The following is a 19,646-nucleotide window of genomic DNA, read 5'->3' as shown; positions in this document are numbered from 1 at the left end:
CGAATATCTCGTCTAACTCCCACTCTGATACAGGTGCATACTATGTATATTTGTGCACATCCACATTTACATCCGTTTCCACTCCAGATTCTTGTATGTAATATATTCCATTTCAACACAATATTGTGAATGTGTACATTTATTCAATGTGTTTTCATGTAATGTGAACATTACATAAACATATGGGGTGGTTTAATAGCGCAGAATGAAAATGCGCCTTGGTGATCACAGGAAGACTGAGTCCAAAAAGAGAAATAAAAAGCCTTCCTCTTCCTTCTTGAGGAGCTGTTTAAGTTGGTACTTGTAACCGAATATATCAAAAAACACAACATCAGCATGTCTGGTTTACTAAGGAATTTTGAGTAACATGCATTTAAGCTGCTTGGAAATGCTCTAAAAGCACCATTTGCACACACGGTATGAGACGCATCAGCATTTCCTCCATGTGCATTTGTGATTAACTAGAATATGTTGTAAACATCTGTGGAAACTGTTATACTACAGACAGCAGCTTCTGTTTATAAACATGTTGTTGTGATGCACCCTATCTGCAAGTTCCATTAACTGCTAGCTATGCATACCATCTCAAAAGCTACTGCTGTACAAAGGTTGTTAATCCTCTTAACTCCCTGTCTGGATTTTGCTTTCTCCCTGTACATGCGAACCATGAAACCTCCTTTTCAGTGGCCATCCCATCGCGTAGGCAGCTATTAAAAGTTTTTGCTGGTGGTACTACCGCTGTCTGCACAGCAACTTCTTGCCATTCTACATTACACACAGTTTCTGGATACGATGTGCATTTCCACAGGCTTGTTAGTGGACACGGTCATGACAGCCCATTGCCACTGGGTGGCAGTACTGCAGCAGACTAACCTACCATTCCTCTCCTCCAGTCCCACCCTCCTCCTGTGACTCCGCCACTGCCTAGGTCACAAGAGATACTGCGTCACTTGGGTTTCAGTCAGAATTTCATCCCTCTGAGACACAGATCTGGTGGAGTATTTCTGAATTTAATCTTTAGACTACCCCCCCCAAGTAAAATATGGACATAATGCCACCACACGGTACCAAGATCTTTTGGAGCAGAGTACAGCACCAAACATCACCTGACAGCTCTCTCTAGAAATACTTGTGCAGAAAGTATACGATGCAAGAAACATTCTATCATCATCATACTTAACTGAACCAAAAGCTTTTCATCTCCCACTTAAACAACTTGTCTTACTGAGACGTTTGAACTCCTCTAGGACAGACACCCACTTATGTGTAGACATTTCCATTGCAACATTTTCACAGATAATGTATCACACACAACCTGACTGTCCTTGTCACCGCACATGCTCAGTACCATTCAAGATGGACCGTAAAAGAGTGTCCAAGCACGAGTTGTTTTTCCCTCCCAACTGCTACAACCACCCTTCCTCCCTCCCAAAGATGGTATCTCTGATACTACTTGGAACACTAACCACAAAATATCAACTAACTGCCAATCATAAAACATCATGCTATAAGTTAAGCTCATATATGGTGTTAACGCTTTTAAAACTGAATGTATCCTGGCCACCCCCACTACGGGCATTAGACTATGGCCTGACGACCTTCCTTCTCCAAAACACAGAAAGTACAGTTTTGTACCTACCATAAATGTAGATGTTCGAGTGCTAATACAGCTGCAGTCATAACAGATGGGTTCTCCTGCCGTCAGGCGGGTCCTCGGTCGGCCGAATTCCAAAGTCTAGGTCCGGCGTCAGTTGTCGTCGCCTCTTCCCTGACGTCAGTGTGACAGGGGTATAAAAGAACCAGCCGACGCCATTTTCTTCAGTTTTTCTTGCCCCAGATGTCAGGTGTCCCCAGAAGGAAGGCAATACATAAAATTATGTAATAATGCAATGCAATATAATCAAAGACCAGTAGTTGCAAGCAAATACACCATAAAAGACCCCTAGAGGGGAAGGAGGGAGGGAAACCTGGACTGCAGCTGTATTAGCACTCGAACACCTACATTTATGGTAGGTACAAAACTGTACTATGTTCATCGTGCATACAGCTGCAGTCATAACAGATGGGTAGAGTCCCAAAGCTAAGAAAGGGGTGGTAGGCACTAGGTGGAGCTAGGAGGAGCCAAAATGCCCTGCAAGACTGCAGTGGCAAAGCCTGCTCTAGATTTGGAGTATAATGGTAGGTTGTAGTGCTTGGAGAAGGTATGTACAGAACTCCAAGTGGCTGCTTCTAAAATATCCTTGGTAGGAACTCCTCTGAGGAAGGCTGCAGAGGTGGCTGTGGCCCTGGTAGAATGAGTTCCAATGCCTGTAGGTACAGTTTTGCCATGAAAGGAATAGCAAAAGCGTATGCAGTGGGCTATCCATTTTGAGATTGTCTGTTTGGATATTGACTTTCCTTGAGCTCCTACCGCATAGGCCACAAAAAGCTATTCTGATTTTCTGAAAGGTTTTGTTCTGTCCAGATAATAACGCAGTTGTCTGTGGATGTCCAAGGAATGCAGTAATCTCTCCCCTTTGTTTTGAGGATTAGAATAAAAAGTAGGCAAATGTATGGCCTGATTTAAAGCTACCCTGGATACCACTTTAGGCATAAAGGACGGGTTGGTACGTAATGAAACTCTGTCCTGATGGAAGATGATAAAAGGCTGGACAGCCATAAGAGCCTGTAGTTCTGAAACTCTACGAGCTGAAGTGATAGCCAGAAGGAAAGCTGTTTTCCAAGACAAATATTGTAAATCTGATGAGGCAGCTGGCTCAAAAGGAGGTAAAGTCAGTTTTTCCAGAATGAAATTAAGATCCCAAGCAGGTATTGGTTGTTTTCTTGGAGGTCTTAAATTCTTAGTCCCTCTGAGGAACTGTCTTAATAGAGGGTGAGAGAATAAAGGTGGATCAGTGTTGTATTCTGCAGAAAAGGCTGAGGCATGGATTTTGATGGAGGAGAACGAAAGTCCACTGCTTAGCAGTTCAGCCAAATATTGTAGTATTTGAGGTAAATTCAGTTTTCCAGGGCACTGGCCCTTTTTCTCATTCCAAACACAAAAACGTTTCCATTTTGCAGAGTAAGCTTTTCTAGTTGATGGCCTTCTGGCCTCCAAAATGACATCCTGCACCTCCTTGGACAGCAGGGCCTGCTGCGATGCTAGGGAATCTTCCATGCGGCTAGATTGAGTGTTTTCAGCTGACTGTGAAGAGTTTTGAAGCTGTGCTGAGTCAGAAGAAGAGGCATTAGAGGCAGGGTCCATGGTGGGGAATGCGTCAGGCTCCTCAGGAGTGGGTACCAGTGTTGCCTTGGCCAGTCCGGAGCGATGAGGATCATCTTTGGTCTGTCTGCTCTGGTCTTTAATAGGACTTTGGGCAGCAGAGGAAGAGGTGGGAAGGCATAAACTGTCATTGATGTCCAAATGAAAGAGAGAGCGTCCACTCTCCAGGCCTTTGGATGGAAGATCCTTGAGCAGAATTTTGTCAATTGATGATTTTTGTGAGAGGCAAAGAGATCTATGTCTGGCCTTCCCCATTCTTGGATTATTTCTGTAAAAACTTTTGGATGCAACTTCCATTCGTGTGGATATGTCATATTCCTGCTTAGGTTGTCTGCCAGCGTGTTTTCCTTGCCTGGCAAGTACTGTGCTTGTAGTTCATTTGTAAGTCCATGGCCATGTTCCAAAGTGACATGGCCAGTCTGCATAGGGGATAAGAATGTGTTCCTCCCTGTTTATGTACCACATAACTGTGGTGTTGTCCGTTCTTATCAATAGTTGACCTGGTTGTAGAAGATCCTTGAAAGCTATAATAGCATTTATTACTGCTAGCATTTCTTTTTGATTGATGTGAAGGTGCTTTTCTTTTTGGGTCCATTTGCCCTGAATGCACTGGTCTGTCATGTGCGCCCCCCAGGCGTAATCCGAGGCGTCTGTTGTGATGACTTGATTTGCTTGAGGCTTGCTGAATGGAAGGCCTGTGTTTGTTTGGCATGCTTGAGCCCACCACAGAAATTCCTATTGCAGACATGGAATTAATGGTATTATTGTTTCCAAACTGTGGCTGTGTTGAGACCATATGTTTTTTAGGTACCATTGTAGTTTGCTCATATGCAACTTTGCACATGGGATTAGTAAGATGCAAGATGCCATGAATCCCAGAGCCTGCAGGATTTTCCTTGCAGTCAGCCTGGTGCAATTTGCCAGTGTTCTGAAGTATTGAATTAGTTGCCCCTGCTTCTCTGGCGTGAGGTAGGCCATCTGGGTGTTTGTGTCCAAATTGGCACCCAGGAAAATTATCTTCCGAGAGGGTATTAGTCTTGATTTCTCTTTGTTGACTGTGTATCCTAGAGAGTTTAATAATATTATTACATAAGCCAGATGTTTCAGAAGAATGTGCTTGCTGTCCGCTTGGATCAGGAAGTCGTCCAGATAAGGGTATATTTGTATCCCTTGAAGTCTGCAGTAGGCAATTACTGATGCCAGGCATTTCGTGAATACTCTGGGCGCAGTAGATAAACCAAAGGGCAATGCAGAGAATTGATAATGGGCTGAACCTGCAAGAAATCGGGTATCTTCTGCAATTTTGTCTGATTGGGACATGCAGGTATGTCTCCTTGAGGTCCAATGTTACCAGCCAAGACTCCTTGCCCAGCATGGGAAGAAGTTGCTGTAGAGTGAGCATCTTGAATTTTGGTACGAGTAGGAATGTGTTTAGGATGGAAAGATCCAAAATTGGTCTCCAAACTTTTCCCTTCCTTGGCACCAGAAATAGCCTGGAATAAAAACCTTGACCTTGTTCGTGTATAGGTACCTCTTGAATAGCTTTCATGTTTATAAGACCTGAAATTTGCTTTTGTGCCTCTGCCCTTTGATTGTGTGGCAGGTTTGGCATGCCTTTCATTTTTGGAAGGGTATTAAAATGGAATTTGTAGCCTCTGTTTATAATGTCCAGGATCCATTTGTCCTTTGTGACAATATGCCAATTTTTTGAGAATAGTGCAGCTTTCCTCCTAAGGGGGTTGCCATTTGAGACCTGGTTGGCATGCAAAGGGGAAAGTCATTGGTTTTGCTTTCTGAAAGATTGCGAGTTGTCCTCACCACCTCTTTGTGTAGGAGCTTGCCATTGTCTGCCTCTGTACGAGCCTTGTGTTTGTCCTCTGCCCCTCGGGCGCCTGTATCTGCCTCTTTGGGGTCTGTCTGTGGCAGGAAAGGACCAGTTTTTGGTAGGCCAATTTCTACTAAAACGTGGGGGTTGGACCTGCAGAAATTCTTTCACAGTTTGCATTGATTTAGCCTTTTCCTCCATTTTCCGTAATACTTCCTCAGCATTTGCCCCAAATAGTACATCCTTTTGAAGAGGGGCGTCTAGTAATTTAGCTTTGACATGATCAGGCAAGGCATGTTCCTTGAGCCAGGCATGCCTACGTATGACTGAGCCTGTAACAGCAACTCTACATGAGGCCTCTAGAGCATCAAAACCACATTGTAAGGTATGTTTACCCACTTGTTCTGCACTATGCATCAAATCCTGCAACTCCTTCATGTCTGGTTGTTCAGGTTGTGACATTTTACTTTTCAATTGAGATAACAGAAACTGTTGGTATTTTAGCATATGAAACTGACAGTTTAAGGCCCTCATGGATAAGGTAGCCGAGGTATATACCTTTTTCCCCACCTTTCTAAGGATCTGGAATCTCTCGGAAGGCAATGGGTTTTTGGCAATGGAGGCCTTAACTCCCTTGGGCCCCTGTGAGATGGTTTCTAGGTCAGCCGCATGGCTTTTGTATAGAAATTGGTGTGAGTCAGGAACCCTGTAGTACCTGTCGGGCTTAACTGGAGCTGGAGGAAGAGAATCCGGGTTAAGGCAGGCCTCCGAGTAAACATCATCTAGGATGTCCAGGACAGGAGGTATAGCCAGAGGCCTGTGCTGGGGTAACAAAAGAAATTCCCTGAGCCTTTTCTTGGAATCTGAATAATCATGGCCTTCCCAGTGGAAGTGTTCCCTTAAAGTATGCAGAGTTTCACCAAATGAGTAATCCTCAGGGGGGGATACAGAAGGGATAGATTCCTCTGCATCAGAGTCTTCAAAAGGGGAGTAAGACTGTTCCTGATAATCAGAGTGCTCTGAAATAATGGAGCCCTGATCAGAGGAGGGGGAATCTTCCTCCACTCTGGGTCTTTTGTCCGGAGGTGGCTGAGAACCTCTGATTAGAGTAATTAAATCCTCAGCCATTTTAAGCATCTGTTTCTTAGGCATGGGGCCTGGAGATGGGCCCTGTGTAGCTGGTCTCTTAGGGTGCATGGTAGCTTTGGACTTGGTGAAAGCCTTGATGGAGAAAGAAGAGGAAGGTCTGAAGACACCTTGAGTGGAGGTGGACCTGTCCACATTCTGTGTTTCAACGCCAAGCGTGGCTTCGTATCTGTAGTCAGGGTGTGGGCCGAGGAGCCTGCGACCTCGGATACAGGAGACACCGCCAAAGATGTGTCGCCGGTAATCAGGGGCTGCGTAGGCGCCTCGCTGAGAACCGGACCACGTGTAGTCGGCTTAGGCGTGGTGTCGGTAGAGGCCGCGGACCTCGAGTGTCGGTCCTTGTCTTTGCGCTTTTTAGACAAAACCGGAGTCGGAGTATCCGTCGACATAGTATAGTTAAATGCTTTCCCAAAATAATGCTGGGCGAACTCCGCCCGACGCTTAATAGTGCGTTTGTTGAATGTAGCACAAAAGCGACAGACCGAGACATCGTGGTCTGGGCCTAAACAAGGTATACAGAGGGAATGGAAATCCTTATGCGGTATTTGCTTCCCACAAGAAATACAATTATTAACTTTGTCTGACATCGGTCTGAGGCAAGAAAAGTTTCTAACGGGTACTTAGCTTTTAAGAAGACTTCGGTTCCAAATTTTTCGTAATCTCAGGAGCTGGCCGACTGGCACTTGTGAACTGCTTCTGCTTCGGGCACCGCGCGGCAAGAAAGACTGAAGAAAATGGCGTCGGCTGGTTCTTTTATACCCCTGTCGCACTGACGTCAGGGAAGAGGCGACGACAACCGACGCCGGACCTAGACTTTGGAATTCGGCTGACCGAGGACCCGCCTGACGGCAGGAGAACCCATCTGTTATGACTGCAGCTGTATGCACGATGAACATCACTATACTTCCCTCCAACCTTCTACACCCACTCTCCCTCCATTCCAAAACTGCTGTATCTTACATGCTGACTCAAGACACTCCTCTTACTTGAACAGCCAATCAGAAGTTCTCACACCATCTATCCATTTAATGCTCTCCAGTTACATTCCTATGCAAGTAGGAAACGGAAGTACATTTTCCGACCTTTCTTCCTTATTACATACACCATACGTACACGCAGACATCTGTGGATAATTTAGAGTCACCGATCTGAGTCATACACAACCAAAAAATGCTATGTCACAAACCTCCCTCATCTATGGCATTAACCCTTTCAAAGCCTGATTGCCTTCTACCCACCACCCACTATGTGCATTTACTGTAGTTAAGGTTTACCTGCATCTGCTGGACATTACTGTAGTTAAGGTTTACCTGCATCTGCTGGACATTACTGTATTTAAGGTTTATCTGCATCTGCTGGACATTACTGTATTTAAGGTTTACCTGTACCTGCCGGACATCCGGCTGCTGCCACAGATGAACAGGACTGCTGTCTAGTACTTGGAGATTTTGAAGATACCACTGTAGGTGTAGTTTCTTTTCTGCCAAGTGGAGTTGACAATGGCTTATTATTTGGAGATACCACTGTAGGTGTAGTTTCTTTTCTGCCAAGTGGAGTTGACAATGGCTTATTATTTGGAGATACCACTGTAGGTGTAGTTTCTTTTCTGCCAAGTGGAGTTGACAATGGCTTATAATTTGGAGATACCACTGTAGGTGTAGTTTCTTTTCTGCCAAGTGGAGTTGACAATGGCTTATTATTTGGGGATACCACTGTAGGTGTAGTTTCTTTTCTGCCAAGTGGAGTTGACAATGGCTTATTATTTGGAGTCCGGGACTGTTAACAAGAACAACATAGAAATAAATATTTGAAAAATAATTTTGCAATCTGTATAAAAAAACACTGCAAAACAAAACTTAATAAACAGATAATTTAATTGCCATGATATTAGAGAGAGACTGCTTATGAGAGGTAGATAATGTCAGATAAAACAGGGTGACATTTCGTGTACTCTATCTAGATATTTGCAAAAAAGCAAAACAAACTGCTGTAAGCTCTGTGAGGTTCACTTAAGAAGTTCATGTCGTGACATTTTAGAAACGTTCTCCTACCAGTACACTGTCCTGTGATCACCACTGTAATTATGCAACAGGTGGCAGTGCAGGGTGCATACCTACTGAAATGAATAAGGCTCAGTCACCTAATTTTGAGCACAGCATTGGGCATTTATACAGAAATAAATTTTGCCTCTTGAAATGAAGGCCAATTGTAAGACTAGTAACAGTGGTTGTAGGTTTATAAATGGAACTCATCTGAGAACAAGTTTAAAAGTCAAGCTTTCACCTTCAAAACACTATACTCGTGCCTTTCTGCTATGATGTTCTTACAATAGGGCACATGCATGCATACATAGAAACTTAACACCACAGCACTGTAGTTATATTTAAAAAAAAAATCATAAAAAATTACACTAAAACAGATTATAATGCATTTTTTATGTCCAAGCTCAGATTAAAAATAATTCATGTGAGGGCACCTGCTACAATATGCAACAGACAGTGGGACAATCTCTAAAGGGGATACTGTAATCCATTATATTTGGTTGCTGGCAGAAATGTATTTGTAAATGAAAACTATTACCTTCTTACAGTATCAGCTCCATGTACTAGTTTCAGCCTATTTTATCTCCAAACTAGCTCTCTCTACCATCAGCCATACTAGAATATTCTTGTCAGATGTCACTCTGACCAAGGGAAAAAAAAATATTAGCATCTCCTTTTCAGTACCACTTCTCCAAAAGTACAAGTTCCTGCATTTTCAGTGAGTGTTAACAGATGCAGCCGTTTCTCCTAAAGCCTTTTCCTGAAGGTCTAAGCCGTAGTCAGACCTCTCCTTACCTTCTGATTGGTGGGGGGTCCATATACGCTGCCTTTTTGCATATTTATTATCTGGTAATGTCATGACTTTCCTACCCATTCACTGGAATCTGAATCTGTTTTTCCTGAAGTACAGGACCTAGAAAGAACAGTTTTGTACCTACCATAAATGTAGATGTTCGAGTGTTCACCCTGCTGCAGTCATCACACTTGGGGTTATCCTGCCGTCAGGCGGTCCCGCAGTCGGCTCGAATTCCAAAGTCTTGGTCTGGCGTCGGTTGCTGTCGCTTCTTCCCTGACGTCAGTGCGCCAGGGGTATATAAGAGGCATCCAACGCCATTTTCTTCAGTTTTTCTTGCCCCAGATGTCAGGTGCCCCCAAATAGGTAGGCAAAAAAAAAAAAAAATATTATATATATATACATATAGCTATATAAAAATAAAACAAAGCCCTTAGGCACAAGCAAATACACCACAGAGGTTGTATAGGATAGAGTGGTAGAGATAAGTTCAGCTAGTTCAGAGGGGATGGAGGGAGGGTAACCTGGACTGCAGGAGGGTGAACACTCGAACATCTACATTTATGGTAGGTACAAAACTTTTAGTTATGTACTTACCATAACTTTAGATGTATGGGATCCATCTCGCCTACATTCTCTACAGATGGGTTCGGAGCCGATCCTCGGCTCCGACTCGGCCGCTATACAATAGAACGCAGTCTCTTATTGGCTGAGTTACCTCGTATCCCAGGATGCACCACAGCTTCCCCAGATCTTGTTTGTCTGCACACATGCACACAGACATAGACTATTGTTATAACATTGCCAGGTGTTTCAAGAGAGGAAGAAGTTGAATTCGGATCGTCCGGTCTCTTCTGGCCTACGAGGCAGGGGGAAGGAGGGTGGGTTATTAGGAATGTAGGCGAGATGGATCCCATACATCTAAAGTTATGGTAAGTACATAACTAAAAGATGTAATGTGATCCTATCTCGCCTACATTCTCTACAGATGGGACAGCGTCCCTAGCACCTAATTCCTGGGTGGCTCACTGGAAAACGCTCCTGAGAACCGTGGAACCGAAGGAAGCTCGACCCCTAGATGCCACATCCAATTTGTAGTGAGAAATAAAGGTGTGTAGAAGACCACGTAGCAGCCGCACAGATGTCATTAATAGAGAGCTTGGAATGAAAGGCTGCCGAAGTGGCCATAGCCCTGGTAGAATGAGCTTTCACTGGAACTATAAGCTCCTTATTTGAAATGAGATAAATATGACTGATACAGTCTCTGATCCACTTGGCAATAGTGACTTTTGTGACGGCTTTGCCTAATTTACTGTCCGAAAAGGACACAAACAGTTGATCTGATTTTCGTGCTTGGTGTGTCCTATCCAAATAGAAACGTAATTGTCTGTGCACATCTAAGCTGTGAAAGGTATACTCAGCTCTGTTTGTATACTTAGGGAAAAAAAACGGTAATTCCAGTGATTGTTGCAAACAAAAGTTAGAACAAACCTTTGGTATAAAGGATGGGTTTGGTCTAAGAGATACTCTATCCTTGTGAAATACCAGATATGGTGGTTTGACACATAAGGCTTGAAGTTCTGAAACCCGCCTGGCTGATGTAATAGCAACTAGAAGAGCAGTCTTCCAAGAAAGAAATTTCAAGTCACAGGTTGCTGCCGGCTCAAAGGGAGATGAGGTTAATGCACCTAACACCACGTTAAGGTCCCACGGTGGTGCAGGATGAGATATAGGGGGCCGTAGAAGCCAAGCTCCTTTAATAAAAGCTTTGCACAACTTGTTGCTCATTAAAGGTGGTTCTACGCTCTCGTGAAAATTGGAAATAGCTGCCAATTGAACTTTGATGGTAGACACCGAACAACCTTGGTTGAACAGGGAAGCTAAAAACTTCAGAACCTCTGACACCGAGGCTGTCATAGGGTCTAATCCTCGGAGTTGGGCCCAAACAGCAAACCTCTTCCATTTATTGCTATACATCTTTTTAGTAGAAGTCTTGTGGGCCGAGGACAAAATATGCATGACTTCAGGGTCGAAAGAATGGCTCCTAACTATGGTCGGAAGAGGAGTAGCCAAGCTGCTAACTTCAATGAATGGAGGGACTGATGGAGCTGTCCTGACTGATGCGTCAAGAGGTCCGGAACTTGGTCCAGGAACCAGGGACCCTCCAATGCATATTTGTGAAGAAAGGGGAACCAGACTTGACAAGGCCAGTATGGGGCGATTAGAATCATTTTGCTTTCCAAGCGAATCGCCTTCTGAATCACCTTGGGGAGAAGGGGAACCGGTGGAAAAGCGTATAGCAGACTGGGGGGCCAAACTTGGACTAGGGCATCCTTGGGGATCTCCCCCGGAACTGGGGTGAGAGAGAAGAACTGCTGGCATTTCGCGTTGAGGGGAGTTGCGAAGAGATCGCAACAAGGAGCTCCCCATCTCGTGAAAATCTGTGCTACCACTCTGTCGTTCAAGGACCACTCGTGAGGGGAGAGAATAGTTCTGCTCAGTCTGTCGGCTATCACATTGGATCTCACCGGAATGTGTGTTGCCACTAGGAAACGTTTGGTAGCAATCGCCCAATCCCATACCTTCATGGCCTCTCTGCAAAGGGGGTAAGACCTGGTCCCTCCTTGCTTGTTTAAGTACCAGACTACTGACATGTTGTCGGACTGAATGGCAATCGTACCCTGGGGGAAGTGATCGTGCAGTGCTTGCAACGTTAAAAGCACCGCCCTCATTTCCAGGATATTGATGTGGAGAAGACTCTCTTCGGTGTGCCACGTGCCTTGGACCGACCTGTCCAGATAATGTCCCCCCCACCCTGTCTGGGAGGCGTCCGTAGTCAACGTGGCCGAGGGGAATGGGGGAACGAAGGGTCGCCCTAGATTCAGGTTGGAGGAAAGAAGCCACCAACGAAGATCCTGTTTGCACGTCTCTGTGATCAATATGTGGTGACTGAGGGGAAGGTCTTGATAAGACCACTGGACTGATAGGAGCCACTGGAGTATCCTCATATGCAACCTTGCCAAGGAGACCAGAAGAATGGTGGCTGACATGGAACCCAACAGCTGCAGGACCATTCTCGCTGGAGCACGATGTCTGAGGAGTAATGCCCGAACCTGAGACTGCAGCATTGCTATCCTTTCCGCAGGAAGATAGACTCGCATCTGCCTTGAGTCTATTTCTGCACCAATAAACAGAATACGCTGAGATGGCAGCAATACAGATTTTGTCCAATTGAAGGTGATTCCTAAGGAGTTGCCTAGAGAGATAGTGGCTGCTAGAGTTTTCAAGAGTAGATGCCTGGAGGTGGCAGTTAGGAGCCAGTCGTCTAGGTATGGAAACACCTGGAATCCTAGACTTCTCAGGTGAGCAGTCACCACCGCCAAACATTTGGTGAACACCCTGGGGGCTGTGGTGAGACCAAAGGGCAGTGCACGGAACTGGAAATGACTGTCTCCTAGGCTGAAGCGCAAGTGTCTCCTCGACGCCTGATCTATCAGAATGTGATAATAGGCGTCTGAGATCTATGGAGCACATCCAAACACCTTTCTCCAAAAGCGGGAGAATGGATTGCAAGGTGACCATCTGGAATTTGGACTTTTTCACTAATCGGTTTAACTTGCTGAGATCCAAAATGGGCCTCAAGTCCCCGGAAGTCCCTGATCCGGCCTGATCTGCGGGGACAGGTTGGATGACTCCTTTTTGAAGCAGCTTCGATATTTCGCTGGCTGCATGATCCCGTTGACTGGGTGGCGGGTCCGGGATTCTTTGGGATGGTGGGGGGGGTTGAGAGAAGGGAATGGTGTAACCTCCGGCGATGATTCGGAGCACCCATTGGTCCTGAGTGATATTTTCCCAGGCCTTTAGGTGTCTCGAAAAATGACCCCCGACTGGCTCCGGAGCTGCACAGTCGGGTACTCCTTCAGGGATGCTGGAAGGAGGAGGAGCCACGAAAGGACTCGCGGTCTCCAGTGTTGCGGGGGCCTCCGCCGCCTCTGGGACGGCGTCTCCCTGAAAAATTTCCCCCTCCTCTGCCTCTAGAAGGGAATCGCTCTGCTGCGACGAGTAAGACTTTTGAGACTTACGGAACCACAGTTTCCCTCCTCTTCGAGTCTTGGGATAAGGACTGAAGGGACTGGAAAACCGGCCCCACGGCAGTTAAAGTCTTACCCTCCTGTTTGCAGCGAGTCAAAGTGTCCTTTACCTTGGGTCCAAACAGTGAGGACCCATCAAAGGGGGCGTCGGCAAAGGAAGACTTAAAGGCCTCCGCAAAGTGACACAGGCGTAGCCAGGCTTGTCTCCGTAGAGCAACACCTGTTCCCGCTGCTCTGCTCGCTCCTTCGGCTGCATAAGAAATGAGCCTCATGGACGAGTTGGATAACGAGGACAGGGTAGCCAACTGGGAGTTAACCGTCTGGGCCAACTGCTCAGGTAAGTTACCGGAGAGGGTATCCGAAAGCTCCTTGACCAGATCCCTCTGCACTCTCGTGAAATGCGTCAAGTAGTTCAGAGACCTTAATGTAAAGGTCGCTGAAGAAAGGGTACGCTTCCCGTACCGATCCATGCTCCTAGACTCCTTATTAGGAGGATTGCTTAAGGATCGACAAGATGTCCGCAAAGGATACATCATCCGAGGACGACTTGGGGGATCCTTCCGCATCATCGAGGTCGGTATCCGAGGTGAGAGACTCATCAGGGGAGTCGACGTGCTTCCTCTTGCACTGTTTCTTCCTCGGAGGTTCCTCCGAAAGCGTTTCGGAGGGACCTCCAGGAAGAAGGGAACCCCCAATGGGGGTAACCTCAGGCCCAAGGGCTCCGCTGTCGTGAGACAGGGGGATTGAAAAGGAGCCAGTCTCCGTGCAAAGGGAAGGTGGTGGTGAGATGGTAGAAGTGGCCAGAGAGGATTTGGCCAAGGCACTCCTCATGGCCTTGAAGGCGGGACCCCAAAGTCCTGGGATGGTTCAACCCCCAAGGCCACAACAGCAGTCGGAACTCCCGCAGCCGACGCACCGAGAGGGAGGCTCGGAACCGAAAGGATCGGTCCCGAAGCATCCCCCCCGGGGCCGACAGAGGAGGTCCGCGTGCAACCCGACCGAAGGCGGGGTTGGAGTTAGGGTCGGAACCGACCCGACAACCTCCACCGGCTCCACCAACACCGACTCCAACGGCGCCGAAGCTGTTGGAGGAGGAACAGAGAGAGCAGGATGGGAAATCGGCTCCGGAGCCGACTGGGCTGGAGCCGAGATCAATTTTGCAAAGACCGGAGACTGAAAAAGCCTTTGAAGCACCCTGTCTAAATCCGAATCAGACATCCTCGACGACCGAGAAGAGACCGACCGGGACCGAGTCGACTTCTCCGCCGGCTCCGAAAGACTGGGGGACCGGCTCCATATGGGTTCGAGAAGTATCGGCGCCGAGGGAGATTCCACTACCACTGCAATTTCCCTCGGAGCCGATGTGGACTTCGGCACAGAAGGGGAAGAGTCTGAGCGGGCAACCTTCATCGGCTCCGAAGGCAGTGGAGCCGATGGAGATGACTCGCCTCTCGACGCCCGAGCTCTCGACTACGAAGCCAGAGGAGTCGAGGCTGGAGACATCGAGGCAGACCGTTCCGCCCTCGGCTCCGAAGTCCGTGGAGCCGACGGAGAAGCCTGCCGTGACTTTTTAGCTGCCGGATCTGACGGGCTGGTCGGAGCCGAAGACTTTTTCTTCCTCGAAGGGGAAGAAGAAGAAGAAGATAGGGCTTCCTCAAAGGAAGGGGTAATAAGCCCTTTCAAAATTAACTTATTTTTCCTCTCTTAAAGGACGCGAGAGGAAAAAGCGTGGCAAACGCTACAGGATTCCTGGAGGTGCTTCGGGCCCAGACAGTAGACACACAATGAATGGTCGTCCGTAATGGACATTTTATAATTACATTTAGAACATTTTTTAAAACCTGATGGTCTATGTTCCTTTGACATGGCTATCTAACTTCAAAAACACTAAACTACAAAAACTACACAAAAGACAACCCAGACTCTAACTAAAACGCTTAGGATAGGGCAAGGCCCCTCTAACTTAAACGGGATCACTTACCACAAAAAAACACAATTTTACCACAAAAAACTTTAAATACACAGTCACACAACAACAAGTAGCTGTTAAAACAGCTTTTGGGTAAGTTTTAGCACAAAACTAGACAGAACAAATTCTCACTAAAAGGCACTTAGCTCAGCCAAGTCCGAGACCACGTCTATGCTTCAGAAGCGGCAAACGAGATCTGGGGAAGCAGTAGTGGTGCATCCTGGGATACGAGGTAACTCAGCCAATAAGAGACTGCGTTCTATTGTATAGCGGCCGAGTCGGAGCTGAGGATCGGCTCCGAACCCATCTGTAGAGAATGTAGGCGAGATAGGATCACATTACATCTGTACTATGTTCATCGTGTTACCCTGCCGCAGTCATCACACTTGGGTTGAATCCCAAAGCTAAGGATGGGAGGTGGAGTCAAACAGGGTTAGAAGAAGCTAGTAGGCCCTGCAAAACTGCAGTGGAAAAACCAGCTCTAGTCTTAGAGTATAGAGGTAAGTGATAGTGTTTGGTGAAGGTGTGCACTGAACTCCAAGTTGCAGCTTCCAGAATATCCTTGGTTGGCACTCCCCCGAGAAAGGCTGCTGATGTAGCTGTAAGCCCTGGTGGAGTGGGACCTAATGTTAGCAGGTACTGGTTTCCCATGATGTGTGTAGCAGAAACGTATGAAATGCTCTATCCATTTAGAAATGGTCTGTTTTGAGATAGCTTTTCCTTGTGATCCTGTAGCATAGGCTACAAAAAGCTGGTCAGTTTTTCTGAAAGCCTTAGTTTTATCCAAGTAGTAACGTAATTGCCTGTGAATGTCCAAAGAGTGCAGAAGTCTTTCTCCTTTGTTCTGGGGATTTGGGAAGAAGGTGGGCAAGTGAATGGTTTGGTTTAGGGCCACACTGGATACCAACTTTTGTCATAAAGGAAGGATTAGTTCGTAGAGAGACTCTGTCTTGATGAAAAATGATGAAAGGTTCCACTGCCATTAGTGCCTGTAGCTCTGAGACTCTTCAAGCTAAGGTTATTGCTAGTAGTAGGGCAGTTTTCCATGAAAGAAATTTTAAATCAGCAGAAAAAGCTGGTTCAAAGGGCGGCAGTGTAAGCTTTTCCAGAACAAAGTTGAGATCCCAAGTAGGTGTTGGAGCTCTCCTTGGCGGTCTTAAGTTCTTAGCCCCTCTGAGGTACTGTCTTAGGAGTGGATGTGAAAATAAAGGAGGATCCGTGCTGTAATGAGCTGAAATTGCTGAGGCGTGGATCTTAATAGATGAAAAGGAAAGTCCTTTTGTAACATCTCTGTTAAATATTGTAGAATCTGAGGGATGTTTGGATCAAGGAGATTTAGGCCTTTAGCCTGGTTCCAGGCACAAAATCTTTTCCATTTGTCTGAATAGGTTTTCCTGGTGCTGGGTCTCCTGGCCTCCAGAATGACATCCATAACAGCTTTGGATAAAGGTGTTGGCTGGTTGTTTAGGTAATTTGCCATGCAGCCAGGTTTAAAGTCTTGAGCTGGCTGTGTAGAATCTGATTGTCTCGCTGGGTGAGCAGGTGAGGAATTTGTGGCGAAATCCATGGTGGGCCGTGGGCCATGTTCCTTAAAATTGGATACCAATGCTGGCGTGGCCAGTCTGGTGCAACGAGTATCATTTGTGGCCTATCTAATCTGACTTTCAGCAGTACCTTTGCTAGAAGAGGCAGTGGAGGGAAGGCATACACTGTTAATGTTTTCCAACTGAATGAGAGGGCGTCCACTTTCCAAGCTAGTGGATGGAAGGTCCTTGTGCAAAATTTTTGAAGTTGGTAGTTGTGGGGGCTTGCAAACATATCTATGTCTGGGCGTCCCCATTTTTGAGCTATCATTACAAATACTTGTGGATCTAGTTTCCATTCGTGTAGATCCATGATGTTTCTGCTTAGGTCGTCTGCCAATGTGTTTTTCTTTCCTGGCAGGAATTGTGCTTGTAATTGAACCTGGTAAGACAGTGCAGTGTTCCACAAGGTCATTGCTTGCCTGCATAGAGGGTAGGAATGTGTGCCCCCTTACTTGTTTATGTACCACATTAATGTGGTATTGTCCGTCTTTATTATTAGTTGTCCTGGGTGTAGAAGGTCCTTGAAAGCTGTTAGGGCATTCTGTACTGCTAGCATTTCTTTTTGATTGATATGTAGATGCCTCTGATCTGTAGTCCATTTGCCCTGAATGCACTGCCCTGCCATGTGTGCTCCCCAGGCATAGTCCGATGCATCTGTTGTCATAGTTTGCCTGGCTGTGGGTAAGGTGAAAGGCTGACCCTTGTTGAGGTGACATGCCTGTGCCCACCATAGAAACTCCTGTTGAAGGCAGGGAATGAGTGGTATCATTGTTTCCAAGCTGTGGCTGCGCTGAGTCCATACACTTTTCAGGTACCATTGTAATTTCCTCATATGCAGTTTTGCAAATGGTATTAGTAGTATGCAAGATGCCATGAATCCCAAGGCCTACAGAATTTTTCTTGCAGGGAGTTCGGTCTTTGTTGCCATTAATTTGAAATATTGAATCAGCTGTCGTTGCTTGTATGGAGTGAGATAAGCCATCTGGGCCACTGTATTCAAGCTGGCACCCAGGAATTAAGAAGTTATGTACTCACCATAACGTTCCATCTGAGTAGGTAAACTTCATTTGTCTGCAACCTGTGGGATACGGATCCGAGCCGGCAACTTTACAAAGCTTAGATCCGAGCTCCTAGCTCCTCCCCTTACCCATAATCCCCTGCCAATCCTGACTGACCTCAGATCAAGTTTGCCCGCAAGCACTATAGTGGATAACTAACTACATTATCAGAAATGGTACATCACTATATGACATGAAACACATCTGAAGGTCAGGGGGATGGAGGGGGGGGGAACAGTTGCAGACAAATAAAGTTTACCTACTTAGATGGAACGTTATGGTGAGTACATAACTTCTTAATCTGAGTCCCCAGCTACCTAAACCTTGGGCGGCCTTCATGGAAACATATTCCGGAGCACTGCGGAGCCAAAAGAAATTCTCCCTCTGGAGGTAACGTCCAATTTATAATGATTGATGAAGGTATGAGATGAGGCCCAAGTGGCTGCTGAACAGATATCATCCAAGGAAACCCTGGATTTAAAGGCGGCAGATGTAGCCATAGCCCTAGTTGAATGGGCACGAACTCCTTGAGGTGCGGGTCTGCCGGAATTTTGATACGTTGTAATGATACACTGTGAAATCCATCTCGATAAGGAAACTTTCGAGACTGGTTTACCTAGATTAAATTTGGCAAAGGAGACAAACAACTGGTCGGATTGTCTATGACCAGATGTCCTATGAATGTAAAATCTAAGTTGTCTGTGCACGTCCAAAGAATGTAGTCTGTACTCCCCTTTGTTCTGGTAGTTAGGAAAGAAGACCGGCAAATTGATAGATTGGTTAATATTAGATTCAGAGACTACCTTCAGAAGGAAGGAGGGATTGGTCCTGAGGTAAACCCTATCCTTGTGAAAGGCTAAGTATGGGGGTTTCACAGAAAGAGCTTGCAATTCAGATACTCTGCTGGCTGAAGTAATAGCCACAAGAAAGGCTGTTTTCCAAGACAAATATTTGACGTCTACTGAAGATGCCGGTTCGAAGGGAGGGGCCGTCAGGGCTTGTAATACCAAGGTCAAATCCCATGGAGGTACCGCTTCCTTTATTGGAGGTCTAAGAAGAAAGGTGCCCTTTAGGAACGTTTTGCACAATTTTGTAGTAATCAAAGGACCCATTTTCAGTACCTACGTGATAATGAGAGATAGCTGCTAACTGAAAGTACAGTTTTGTACCTACCATAAATGTAGATGTTCGAAGATCCACATTGCTGCAGTCCTTACTTATGGGTAGTCCGCTGTCCTCGGTCGGCCCGAATACCAAAGTATTAGGCTGACGTCGGTCATGGGCGCCTAGATCTGACATCAGAGCGTCAGGGTATAAAGGCGCATGACCGACGTCATATCCTCAGTCTTTTCTTGCCCCAGATGTCAGAAGGCCAAACCAGAAAGGCCACAGCCAAAAACAGAATACCTCCCAAAAACATGCCCAACAACAACCATCACATAAAGCATAGCACCAAGTCAAACTACAGAGGGGAAGAAGGAAGGGTAAATTGGACTGCAGCAATGTGGATCTTCGAACATCTACATTTATGGTAGGTACAAAACTGTACTATGTTCTTCATCTCACATTGCTGCAGTCCTTACTTATGGGTAGAATCCCAAAGCAACGGGAAAGGGAGGATGGTAAAAATCATAAAGCATTAGGGGCCGCTAAAATGCCCTGCAAAATTGCAGTGGCAAATCCAGCCCTAGACTTAGAATAAAGAGGAAGGTGGTAATGTTTAGAAAAGGTATGCAATGAACTTCAAGTAGCTGCCTCCAAAATGTCTTTTGTAGCTACCCCCCTTAAAAAGGCCGTAGAAGTAGCAGTAGCCCTAGTGGAATGAGGCCTGATTCCAGCAGGAATCTCCTTACCATGATGGGAATAACAGAAAG

The 19,646-nt window shown here is 46.1% G+C and overlaps 1 protein-coding gene across 3 annotated transcripts in view; it reads right to left on the bottom strand.

Annotated features, from left to right (window-relative positions):
* Nucleotides 1–19,646, bottom strand: part of PSRC1 (proline and serine rich coiled-coil 1) — a 909,216-nt gene that overhangs the window by 412,360 nt on the left and 477,210 nt on the right. For 2 of the 3 annotated variants that reach the window (XM_044076468.1, XM_044076466.1), the window contains exon 5: nt 7,622–8,009. In XM_044076468.1, the coding sequence (XP_043932403.1) occupies nt 7,622–8,009 (388 nt within the window). The remainder of the gene's footprint in view (nt 1–7,621; nt 8,010–19,646) is intronic. The other variant, XM_044076467.1, reaches the window with a different exon arrangement.

Source organism: Protopterus annectens, chromosome 7.part0, assembly GCF_019279795.1.
Source record: "Protopterus annectens isolate FY-2018-M chromosome 7.part0, PAN1.0, whole genome shotgun sequence".
Lineage (NCBI taxonomy): Eukaryota > Metazoa > Chordata > Ceratodontiformes > Protopteridae > Protopterus > Protopterus annectens.
This window is presented reverse-complemented; position numbering and strand designations above follow the sequence as displayed.